At 33.6% G+C, this 13820-nt stretch overlaps 1 protein-coding gene across 1 annotated transcript in view; it reads right to left on the reverse strand.

Annotated features, from left to right (window-relative positions):
• LOC137657747 (adenylate cyclase type 6-like) overlaps window positions 1-13820 on the reverse strand; it is an 855043-nt gene that overhangs the window by 67813 nt on the left and 773410 nt on the right. The window contains exon 8 of the mRNA XM_068392219.1: window positions 13749-13820. This exon is cut by the window's right edge and continues 73 nt beyond it. Within this exon, the coding sequence (XP_068248320.1) occupies window positions 13749-13820 (72 nt within the window). The remainder of the gene's footprint in view (window positions 1-13748) is intronic.

Below are 13820 nucleotides of genomic sequence, written 5' to 3' on the forward strand. Positions count from 1 at the left end.
TACAAGTTGAAAGATATGACAGGAAGATAGAAGGAAGGAAGTGGGAACCGAGGTATAGTAGAGGGCTAAAAAGTAAGTGAAGTTAGGGGCCGAAGGAATGCTGCGGAATCTTAACTATTAAGTAATGCCTACAAGGTACAGAGTGATTTGCACTAAATATACTAACAAGGTAAAAAAACATGATGAAAGTGATCGGTTGTTTATAAATGTATAATTTTCCATTAACCCTTTGAGCGCCATGACTTAAGTTACGTCGGGTATTAACTACTCCTTTCGACACCATAAGACGTAATATACGTCAAGCAATTACAATTCTTTTTCTCTATCTTTTACTATTTACTTGTATGAAAATTTTACAAAATATGTAACATTATATATCAATGAGAAGGAAATTTACTCAGCTAAACGATAACAAATTTTGTAAAGTCATATCTTGTATAGTTTTGGTGCCAAGTTAAACAAAATGTCAAAAAAGGGAGTCCAAGGACTTGAGGGTCAAATAATTTGGGAGGGATTGGGACTCCAAAGGTTAAATTATTCAAAGAAACAGATTATCAAGCTTTTTAAAATTTTACTTCAGTCCTAATATAAAAAGAAATAAGTTTAATGGAATTGTTTTTTGACATCCAAACTGTTACGTAGACCATGTGATACTAATATAGCGTCAAATAACTTCAGGATCCAAAATAAGAATTTCAGGAGATAATCCTTGTCGTTTTAGAGAAATAATATACAATACGTTTTACTGGAAACCTTGCATATAAAGGTTACTAGTCTGCTTCAAACTCTGTATTCGCGCACACACACACACGAAAAAAAAAATGATCTGGACTGATTACTTCTGTATTCACACACACACTCCAAAAATGTATCTCGATTAATTACATTAGTTTTATAAGCCCAAGATCTTACAAAATCGAAAGGTCCACATACCTAAATATGGAATTATTTTGTTTCTAGCAGTTTTATTTATTTTTATGTTCATATAATAAAATATCTTTATGATCGTACGAAGAACCAACCATGCACGTAAAAAATAAAGGGGGATGGAAATATCAACAAACGTATACTAAATCAGGCCGTGAGAAAAAATCTTAAATGTGGGACGATTTTCCTCATATACGATATTTAGTAGCTTACTGTATCGACAAATTTCAAATAAAACCATTGGTGACTGTAGGAAAAACCATTGAGTCTATCAAATTCTGCTAAGCTCAGTATTCACTCAAGCATACCCGTTGAATCACCCAACCAAATAACTCTTCTGTTGCATCCGAGTCACTCTTGAAGTCCCCCCCCCACCCCCCACCCCCGGAAATTCCCTAGGCCTAGGGGCCATATAACATGTTATCGACCTGGAATCACCTGACAAATCAAAGACCCGAAGTCAACTTGATATTTCAAACACCTAATGTTAACCTCCTACTTTTAAGACATGAAACTCACCGAAATTATCAAATATCTGAAGCGAATTTGATATTTTACAAACCTGAAATTCATATACCATTTACATTTATTTTTAGACCTGAAGGCCACTTAACGTTTTACCGACTTGAAATCCTTTACATATTTCAAGGCCATAAAGTCCACTTAACAATTATATATGTGAACGTCATTTAACATTTTTGTTACAAAACAAATTACCGGCTTGAAGCTCACCTGGCAATTTTCAAGATCCAAAGGTCGAGTAAAACTCTACCAACCAGAACTCCTTTTGTCAGTTTTAGATCTGAAATTCAAGTGCTATTTTCATACACAAAGTTCATTCACTATATTTAGATCTGGGCCCACTTAGCATTAATAGACCCGAAATCTATTTGCCATTATAGACCCGAGGTTCATTTGTCATTTTTGGACCTAGAGACCGTTTGACAATCTATAGACCTGAAGTTCCACCGGCCATTATTAGACATGAAGCTCACTCACCATACAATAACCCTAAAGTTCAATATTTATAAGCCTGAAGTCTACTATAAATTCATTAGCCCTGAAACTTTTCTAGGACTCTTCAAATCAGAAGAAATGAATTAAAAATTTCTGAGAACCACTAATTATCAAAAGGAGGGAGGGACAGTAATTCATTTTAGAATCATAAGGGAGGGACAGTAATGCATTTTAGAATCATATCTAACATATTTGAAAATAATGATAAAGTGTGGTTCACAACTAATAAACATAAAATACAACAAGACACGATGTTGCTATATCATAATAATCACTTATTAACCGAGTATAAGCCATGTCATGTCATAGAAAGGTTACACGTGTGAGTTCTCTCCTCTCCTATATTGAGGCCTTCCTGCCTAAATTCCCATATGGGCCAGGCCACAATCAACTGCTCTTCTCACCTTCCCGTTATTCATCACACACTAAAATCATCGTTGTATTCATCTGAAGGTTTCAGATGAATATAGAAAGAAGGGACCATCGTCGGATTTCTGTGCTTAGACCAAACATATTTTTATGCTTTGACAAATCAGATTTCTATGCTTTGAAAATTAGATTTCTATGCTTTGAAAATTGGATTGCTATATTTTGACAAAACGGATTTCTATGCTTTGAAGAATCGGATTTCTATATTTTGACAAATAGGATTTCTCTGCTCTGAAAAATCGGATTTCTATGCTTTGAAAAATTGGATTTCCATACTTTGGAAAATCGGATTTCTATACTTTGGAAAATCGGATTTCTATGCTTTGAAAAATCGGATTTCTATACTTCGGAAAATCAGATTGCTATATTTTGACAAATTGGATTTCTATGCTTTGAAAAATAGGATTTCTATGCTTTAAAAAATCGTATTTCTATATTCTGTCAAATCGGATTTCTCTGCTTTGAAAACCCGGATTTCCATTCTTTGACAAATCGGATTTCTATGCTTTAAAAATCAGATTTCTATACTTTGGAAAATTGGATTTCTGTATTTTGACAAATCGGATTCCTTTGCTTTGAAAAATTGGATTTCTATGCTTTGAAAAACCACATTTCTATGCTTTGGAAATCAGATTTCTATATTTTGACAAATCGGATTTCTATGCTTTGAAAAATCAGAATGCTATGGTTTGACAAATCGGTTTTCTAAACTTTAGAAAATCCGATTTCTATGCTTTGAAAAGTCGGATTTCTATATTTTGACAAATCGGATTTCTATGCTTTGAAAAATCGCATTTTTATGCTTTGAAAAATCAGAATTCTATGTTTTGACAAATCAGATTTCTATACTTTGAAAAATCGGATTTCTATGCTACGTGAATCTGATTTTTATTCTTTGGAAAATCGGATTTTTATACTTTGATAAATCGGATTTTTATGCTTTGAAAAAGCGGATTTCTATGCTTTGAAAAACCAGAATTCTATGCTTTGACAAATCAGATTTCTCTGCTTGAAAAAATCGTAATTCTATGCTTTGGAAAATCGGATTTCTATACTTGGGAAAATCAGATTGCTATATTTTGATAAATCGGATTTCTATTGAAAAATAGTATTTCTCTACTTTCCATTCCTTGACAAATCGGATCTATGGTTTAAAAATCAGATTTCTATACTTTGAAAAATCGGATTTCTATATTTTGACAAATCGTTTTCCTATGCTTTGAAAAATCGGATTTCAATATTTTGGGAAATCGGATTTCTATATTTTGACAAATCGGATTTCTATGCTTTGAAAAATCGGATTTATATGCTTTGAAAAATCAGAATTCTATGTTTTGACAAATCGAATTTCTATGCTCTGAAAAATAGGATTTCTATGATTTGAAAAATCGGATTTCTATGCTTTGAAAAATCGGATTTCTATGATTTGATAAATCGGATTTTTATATTTTGGAAAATCGGATTTTTATGCTTTGAAAAATCAGAATTCTATGTTTTGACAAATCGGATTTCTATGCTTTGAAAAATCGCATTTCTATGCTTTTTAAATCGGATTTTTAAGCTTTGAAAAATCGGATTTCTATGCTTTGGGAAATCGGATTTTATATGCTTTGACAAATTCTATGTTTTGACAAATCGGATTTTTATGCTTTGAAAAATAGAATTTCCATGCTTTGAAAAATCGGATTTCTATGCTTTGAAAAATCAGAATTCTTTGTCTTAACAAATCAGATTTCTATGCTTTGGAAAATCAGATTTTATGCTTTGAAAAATCTGATTTCTATGCTTTGGAAAATCTGATTTCTATCTTTGACAAATCAAATTTCTATGCTTTGAAAAATCGAATTTCTATGCTTTGACAATTCCTCTATCAAGGAGACCGATTAAAACGACGCTCAGAAAACTAACCTTGAATATATATCTACAAATATACTGCTTCTTTGAATCTAGAATAACTTTTACTTTTCATTCACTGAATATCAACACTTAAAAATTTGCCATAAAAAACGGTAAAATTTCTGGAATAAATTTTTTTCAAGCGTTTACCGTTTTGAAAACGGATATATTGACGTCAAGGAGGGATATAACGGTCGTATTTTACTGAAATACGGCAGAGATCAGTATATTTTTACGGAGAATTTCCGATCAAAATTACAGTTTTTTTAGTATAGGTCAAACATATTTTCAAAGGTATTCATACATTTTCCATATATGAAAATTCACGTTTTGTACGAAGCTCTATTTTTAAATACTACTTTAACAAATATGCCATTTCGCTTGACTTTCAACTAATCAATTCCTAAAGGAAGAATTCTCTGCATCTTCTAGCAAATCCTGAATCCTTTACCTTACCGCTTTCATAGCGACAAGTTTTGGGCAACTATTGCCTATCTCTGTCTCTAAAACAAAGAAACAACTATCAAAGAGAGAGAGAGAGAGAGAGAGAGAGAGAGAGAGAGAGAGAGAGAGAGAGAGAGAGAGAGAGAGAGAGAGAGAATTAACATCTATATTTAATCAAAGTTTACATTGTCTTTTATTTTCGAGATGAATATTATATCATCAAAATGCGGACATGTAGAGCATAAAATGAATTTTGTTTATCTATAATACAAAAAACTCAAAGAACGAATAAAAAAATTTGCAATTTAAGAAAAATTTATCCGAAAGAGAATTCAAATATATAAAAAAATATATATAAAAGGGCCAAGAAACAGAATTTTAGCAAATTATGGCTCAAGCGTGGAGGTGTAGAGTTTGTTATGATTATCTTTTTAATGCAATTTTTAAGGATGTTTTCCTTTCGGGCAATTCGCGTTTACGGGGAAGATGGCATGGCCGTGGAAACCGTTAATATTTATAAAATTACATAGGCCAGTGAAGGCAACAAACATCTATATAGCAGCATAACAAAGAATAATTCCCTATAGAAACTGTATAGTGATGTGTCTAGAACAGCGACTACAAAGTAAATAAAATTGAAAATAATATAAAATGCCTTCTTTTTCCACCATAAATAACGAAAACCTAAAATAGTTCAACAGTTGTTTAGTAAATTGACTTCAGAACTCATATGGAATGACAAGCCGTCAGTAATTTGATTGCACAACAAAAGATAACTTATCATGGAACGCATCCAATCGTACAAACTCAAAATGGACAGACAGACAGTTTCGACTTCAAGAAAATAATCCCATCGACAAGTGCTGCTCTCTGTCGGACGGACGGGAAGTCTCATTAGGATCAATCACTCCTGGAACTCTAGAATTCTGGCACCGGATCAAAAGAGCAGGATTCGTTACGCTTGATGAGACATGACTTCTGCGACAGACAGCTTTTGGAATGATTACTGATAATTATGTGACCCCAGAATAACCGATGATTCTCTCTCTATCGCTCTCTCTTATACATAGTTTTCACTTTATCTCTATCTCCATATCTTTCCTTCACACACACACGGACGCTCTTTCGTTAGAACCTTCGCTTTTTGGATGGAGTTGGACATTCTATAACATTAACACACACACACACACACACACACACACACACACACACATATATATATATATATATATATATATATATATCCTCTCTCTCTCTCTCTCTCTCTCTCTCTCTCTCTCTCTCTCTCTCTCTCTCTATATATATATATATATATATATGTATATATATATATATATATATATATATATATATATATATATATATTGTAATATTCACACTTTAATATGACACAAGGATTCTTCCAGACTCAATATCCTGAAGAAATTATAATACAGAAAATGATTTACAGGAATAATTTGTTACAAAAGAAATCCACCAAAAACCAACATGAAAATATTCATTTATTACGTTAATTAGAAATTCCTCCGTTGATCCAGGCAGTCGCGTTAACCAACCTCTGTGGTGACGCCAGAACCACCTTACCTTTCCTAGAATCAATTTAAACTGTAGGCTTATTTGAGGTCTGTGTGACAACCATTTGCGAACTTGGGGTTAAAGTTAGGGTTAATTTGGTCGACCTTTTCCTTGACCTTGACCTATGACATAGGACTTTCACAATTGAATCACTTCCACGTCTCAACATGATAACTAATTCCTGAAAGTTTCACAAATAGTGGAGAAAATATAACCTCCTCCCAACTTTATGTCAGAAAACCAATAAAAAAATCTGTTCCTGGCTGTATTCACTAAGATTATACTTTGTGCAGAAGTTGTTAAACAGTTTTCCATGTGGCATTGTCTCCCACCCAAAAAAAAAAACCCCGAAAACCTTACCAATTACAAACAACCCTAGTTGGTAAAGCAGGATGATATAAGCCCACAGGCCCCAACAGGGATAGTAGCCCAGTGAGGAAAGGAACCAAGGAAAACTAAAATATTTTAAGAACAGTAACAGTATTAAAATAAATATTTTCTATATAAACTATAAAAACCTTAACAAAACAAGAAGAGAAATTAGATAGAATAGTGTGCCCCAGTGTACCCTCAAGCAAGAGAACTCCAACCCAAGACAGTGGAACACCATGGTACAGAGGCTATGGCACTACCCAAGACTAGAGAGAAATGGTTTAATTTTGGAGTGTCCTTCTCATAGAAGAGCTGCTTACCATAGCTAAAGAGTCTTTTCTATCCTTACCAAGAGGAAAGTAGTCACTGAACAATTACTGTGCAGTAGTTAACCCCTTGGGTGAAGAAGCATTTCTTGTAGAATATGTCACTTCAAAAAAGAAAATATTGATATAATCATTACTATTCCTAATTAATACTAATATCATCATTCCCAATTTAGGTGTACCTTTCCTTTAACTAGTTATCGCAATATTCATCCATTTGTAACGTGATCATTACACTATACACACAACGTAAAAAAGGTACTTGAAGTGGCATCCATTCTTTTTTTTGGGGGGTGGGGGGGGGGGGGGATTTTGTGATAGTAAAAAGGGATGATCATAATGATAATAATAATGTTTTTCCGTAAAAGTTTTGTTTTGTTATAATAATAATAATAATAATAATAATAATAACAAGTGAGCAAGTCCTGAACGCGGACATGGTCCTCGTAGAGGACATACCTCCGCCAAGGTGACCTAGAGCGCCATATGTCCTAGAATCATGAATTGATGTGACTTTGACCTTCACATGACCTTGACCTTCACGTGACCTTCAAGTGACCTTGACCTTCACGTGACCTTGACCTTCACATGACCTTGGCTTCAAGTGACCTTGATCTTCAAATGTACTTGACCTTCACGTGACCTTGACCTTCAGGTGACCTTGACCTTCACGTGACCTTGACCTTCACGTGACCTTGACCTTCAAGTGACCTGCTTGACTTTTGACCTTCAAGTGATCTTTGTTCATTTGCCACTGATACTTAATATGACATTGATATAATGCACCAATATGACCTTGACCTTTGACCTTTATAAATTTGAACATCACCCATGGGTTGCGCCTGGACTAGGACTTCCCTGTTGGCTTATGCAAAAGTCAGTGCTTTATTTCTGTCTCTTGATATGGCCACTTATGTCATAGTGACACCAGTGACCCCTGTGACCTTGACCTTGGGGTGACCTTGACCAAAATTTAATCAGTTCTTCCATACACATTGGGGAACTACTTGGCCAAGTTTGAAGTGATTCCGTGTAGAAATGTGGCCTCTACGTTGTCCACAGACAGACAGACAAACAAACAAACAAACCGAACCGAAAACATAACCTCCGCCGCTTGGCGGAGGTAATAATAATAATAATAATAATAATAATAATAATAACAACTTATTGTAAGGAATGATAAGTATGACCAGATAAGTATAAAAAAAAAAGGAATTGGAGAATTAGTCAGGCTCATAATGGAATTTTTCACAAACACGAAATTAGTTGCAATGCCTAAATGCAGCAATGTAGAAGGTGTTACGCCTAAAGTTTTATTCACATGAGAGAGAGAGAGAGAGAGAGAGAGAGAGAGAGAGAGAGAGAGAGAGAGAGAGAGAGAGAGAGAGAGAGAGAGAGGTTAGCGGTGTCAGATGAATATAAATATATCAAATAAGAACTATCAACGAACGATAAAAAGATAATACAGTTAACCGGAAAGCAACACTGCTACTGATAAGTCAGATAAGAAACGTAGAATAAAATTGAAGTGAGGATAATTAATCCTAAGACTAGAGTCTTGTTAATAGGGTTCGCTACCGAACCGTAGAAATGGTCTTATAGATGTCAGGATCAATGATATAATTCATCACAGTCCCAGATAGAAGATTTCCAATTATGATTAAGGTGAAACGTAGGTCGCCATTTTATGCAAAAGTCTTGTGGAAGCAGAAATCCACTAGTATAAGATAATAGATTTTTTTTTATTATTAAAATCTTACATCTACAGAAAAATTAATTCTATTTATAAATTAGCGAGTTTTTTTTTCCATAAGACATAGAAACACAAGAAGTTTAATTTTCGGAGTAATACGAGGTCTGATAATGCGAGATTTCAAAATTCTGAAATTTACCACGATGACAGAAAATAATTCTTTTGATAATTACGTGACGAAAAAATATCCATGCCATATTGAAAAGCACCGGTGGATAATGAAAATTATACCAAGTTATCAGACAAGCAGTTAAAAAAGAATTTTGCTCTTTTACTGCCATTATATAAAACCGCACGATAGTATATGATAGAGAATCGAGTGTAATTTAGAAAAATTTAAAGGAAACGTAATGTACAGAACACAAGTATATATAATTGGTTCTTTTATTGTGGCGTAAATCAGCCCTCACGTCCTTGCATATAGTAGTACACTAGTCGCGATCTATCAGAGTAAAAGATAGGTGGACATTTCACTTATTAGGTAAATTGGAATAAAAAATGAAATTGATCTTGGGTCTTCTGCAGGAGAGAAGACGACGATAACAACTGAGTCGCCACTATGTATGGAAAGGATGGAAACTAAACTGTGATTTTATGGGGTGGTGAAGGGAGCTGAATGATGGGAAAAGCCCATAAAAGGTCCATAATTTTGGTTCTTTTTCTTTCGTAATAGTTCTGTGTAGGTTGTGTGCGCGCAAGTGCCTATGATAGCGGTTTTCTGACGCTTATATATCAGTAATGGAAATCACTTCAATGGTCGTCGATGTTAATGCCAATTCATAATAACTTGATTTTATTAAAATGTTATTAAAATAACACCATCATATCAACTAATAACCATACCTGATAAAGATCTTTATTGAAAATATTAAGTTACCATATATATCTCAACAATTTCATTTAAAAAATAACTCATCTTGATACAAATACCATTACAAATTACGGTAAAAGAAAATCGTACATACGTATTCAGATGTATCAAGACATACAAGTAGGATAATGTCTGTACACTTACAGAAAAAAGAAACATCCTTAAGATATATTTCCTCTTATATACATCGAAAAGATTTTTATTTAATTGTAATTTGAGCGTAGGCAAATTGCGTATTCTTCTGCCAAAGGAAAAATCGTATAAACCTATTTAGAAAGATTTGAAAATTTTCCGGATCCAATATTTCAATCGTCAAACTTGGCCTGCTGCACACGAGCGGATTGAATCCGCACGGTTTCGTCCGCATGGATAATAAATCAACAAAGAGACCCTTCACGCGCTCTCCGCTCGGAAGAATCCTCGAGCGGTAGTTATTTACAAACCACGTGCACTGGTAATCCGCGCGGTGCCGGGCAGTTTAGAATACTTAAGAAGTATATGGAGCCTTTCAATTTTTTTTCTCCACGATGTAGCTGGGTAGCCGTGGTTCCCCTGCTGCAGAGGGTATGCGCTCCTCTTCTGCTGCCATTTTTTCTTTAAAACTTGCATTTCTACGTATTATTATTATTATTATTATTATTATTATTATTATTATTATTATTATCATCATATGCTGTATTAGCAGAGGTACATTATGAATAAGATTATATTTTACAAAAAAAATCATAACTTATTTTGACAATGAATTTCTGATTGTTGAAGTGGAGAAAAGACCTGCACTGTGGGATTAGTAGGTTGGCCAAGGCACCAGCCACTCATTGTGATACTACCGGGAGAGTTATTGGGTCTTTTGACTGAGCCGACAGTACTACATTGGACCCCTTTCTCTGGTTAAGGCTCGTTTTGTCTTAGCTCCACACGCACCGAATAGTCTGGCCTATTCTTTTCACATTCTCATCTGTCCTCATATACCTGACAACACTGAGAATACCGAACAATTCTTCTTCGTCTGGAGGTTAACTACTGCTCTGTAATGGTTCAATGGCTACTTTCCTATTGGTAAAGGTAGAAGAGACTCTTTAGTTATGGTAAGCAGCTCTTCTAGGAGAAGGACTCCAAAATCAAACCATTGTTCTCTGGTCTTGGGTTATAGTGGCATAGCCTCTGTATCATGGCCTTCAAAAATCTTGGATTAGATTTTTTTTGCTTGAGAGTACACTTGGGCGCAGTATTCTTTATTATTTACCTTCTTGATTTCTTTGAGGTTTTTATAATTTATATAAGAAAGATCCAATTTAATGTTACTGTTCTTAAAAAGATTTTATTTTGATTATTTATTACTTCTCATATATTTTACATATTTCCTTGTCTCCTTTCCTTTCTGGGCTACTTTTCCCTGTTGGAGCCCTTGGGTTTATAGCATCTTTCCAACTAGGGTTATAGCTGATCTTGCAATAATAATAACAATAATAATAATGATAATAATAATAATAATAATAATTATACTTTATCAGAGATACACACCGACAGGCTGGGTATTCTGTGCACTGATCCAGACGAACCGCGCGGAAAACAACCGCTCTTGTGAAGGCATTTTTTTATTTTATTTTATTTTATTTTAATTTTTTTTAACATAGTAACGAGCAGAAATATTTCTGTACTGACAAAAATCCGCACGCGTGAAGCGAGCCTAGAAGACTTCATTGACATCCATCAATAATTTTTCAAGATCAAGAGCATAAAGAAACCGTCTTGGACAAGACTTTTATTAAATTCCCGTCCAACCCAGTTGATGGAGGGTAAAAAATGAAAATGTATTGACGTAAAATTGAAGTGACAAGGATGAAAGCTGTATGTATAAGTATGCGAGGAAATGAGAAACACCGATATGATGTGTGTGTGATGGAATTATCCGTTGAGTTCATTGAATTTCATCATTAACTCAATATTCTCGGGAACAAAATCACCAACATAACTTCCTAAAAATTGGTAAAAGTTAATAATTCAGTTATGAAAAAACGTCGAATTTTTGCAAGAGGATTCGGCGAATATTCATTACGCAATAATTGAATTTAGGTTACAACTTAAAAAACGCAAACTTCACTAACAGCACAGCCCGACCCTCAGCTATTTCGAGAAAAAAAAAACCTGAATAAAAAACGAATGGAAAAATTCAGGACAAGGATAAAAATGTAGATAAAGAATCAAGGGTCAAAAGCTACGTCAAAAATTGAAATGCATGATGGAATTCACGACAATAATATAAATGAAGGGAAAAAACTGGCAATGGATAAATGAAAAAAAAAAAACACATTTCCGTTTTTTTCTATAAAACGTATCCACAAAATGCGAAAAAAAAACATTAATTCTCCCATTCAGTGATATTTTCACATAAATTGCAATGGAACAATGGTTTTATATTTTTGTACTGTATATTTCATTCACTATTTGTGCTACAAAATAATTCACCATTCTATTTCTCTTATTACACCAACGCACAGGTAGAAATCATAATTGGTTAAAAGGAACTAACGATAAAGAAATATATAGATATACATATAAAAACTAACACACACACACACACACACACACACACACACACACATATATATATATATATATATATATATATATATGCATCCATATTTACATATACTGACATACATACACGCATATATATATATATATATATATATATATATATATATATATATATATATATATATATACATAACCATTTTACATGGGAGAGAGAGAGAGAGAGAGAGAGAGAGAGAGAGAGAGAGAGAGAGAGAGAGAGAGAGAGAGAGAGAGACTCAAGGGTTTACATAAATTGTTCATACATTAGAGGTCAAGGAAAATGCTAATGTAAGATTTCAACCTTTGGTATCCTGACATTCATCGTCACAAGCAAATCTCTAACATTATGAGGTACATCTCTACACTCATGAGTAATTTTCATACCTGAAATGTTTCAATTTTCCTTTCTAATGATCTTTTAGCTAGAGGTAAGAAATATCCTAAATATCAGGCTTATTAGATTTATAACAATTCCATAGATAATTGCTACTAACCGTGTTCACCAATCCAATGCAATAAAAAAATTCTAAGAATACAAAATAATTAATAGACAGTAGTGTGTATATCCAAAATAATAAAGAAGATTAATATATTAAGAATATTTGAGAGTCGAACTTTACTTTTGGAATTTTTGGTGTTATTATGATTATATAAATTTTAATAATGCGCTTTTCAAAATACCAATATGAATTTGAAGGATTTAGAAGACTTACCTGTGGTAAGGTTTAGTTAGTGAAATATGGATCATAATCCCGTAGAGTGTTCTTTTTCATTTGAATTTTCTTCCCTTAAGATTGAAAAAGTGAGTTCCATTTTTTGAGTCTCATTCAAATAAAATGAATGGCAACTGTTTTTACGATAATAGGCAGAAATTAAGGGTGAATTTATAATGCTAAGTAAGCTAGTTATGAAATAAAGGTTTTTCCAAATTCTTGAAAACATCCCTTCCCTCTTTCATTAGGCGGTTTATAGACTTTACTGTGGTGAAGTTACATCCAAACCGTTTTATTCCTATACTTTGTATATCTTTGTACTTGTGCTACCACCTCTATTTTTAGGGCCTCTGAATTACAAATAAATTTTCCCAAATGAATAATGCTTTATATGAGCACATTTCCTTCGAGGGTTCGCCTAGATTACACACATACTGTATACACCAATGAACTTTCCTATGTTTATTCAGTTATTGTGAGCATGATTTCTATGGAAAGCTTTCTTTTATCAATAATGTGTTGGGAACGCTGAAAAATCTAACATTTTGGTTCATACAGAATTTAAGACTACTGGCTTATGTAGCATAAGAAGATCTTATAGAATCTCTTAATCACCGCAAAACCTAATCAAATCAGCATCCTAGGTTAGTGATCGATCTAGAAGTGGTATGAAAATAATAGCTCAGAAATGCAACAAAGCAGAGAAAAAAATATCTAAACGCAACTAATCATAGGAAAAAAGGTAATAACCCTCTCGTAATATGAATCTATCCACCATTAGGGGATATTATAAAAATAGACTTGTGAATAATTAAGAAAAACCCCTCCATCCGAACAATACTCACGTCTCGATAGTGGTCATCCGGGACAATGAGAAACGTCTCGATATTCAACATCTTGAGGTACTGATGCCTCTC

Source organism: Palaemon carinicauda, chromosome 18 (genome assembly GCF_036898095.1).
Source record: "Palaemon carinicauda isolate YSFRI2023 chromosome 18, ASM3689809v2, whole genome shotgun sequence".
Lineage (NCBI taxonomy): Eukaryota > Metazoa > Arthropoda > Malacostraca > Decapoda > Palaemonidae > Palaemon > Palaemon carinicauda.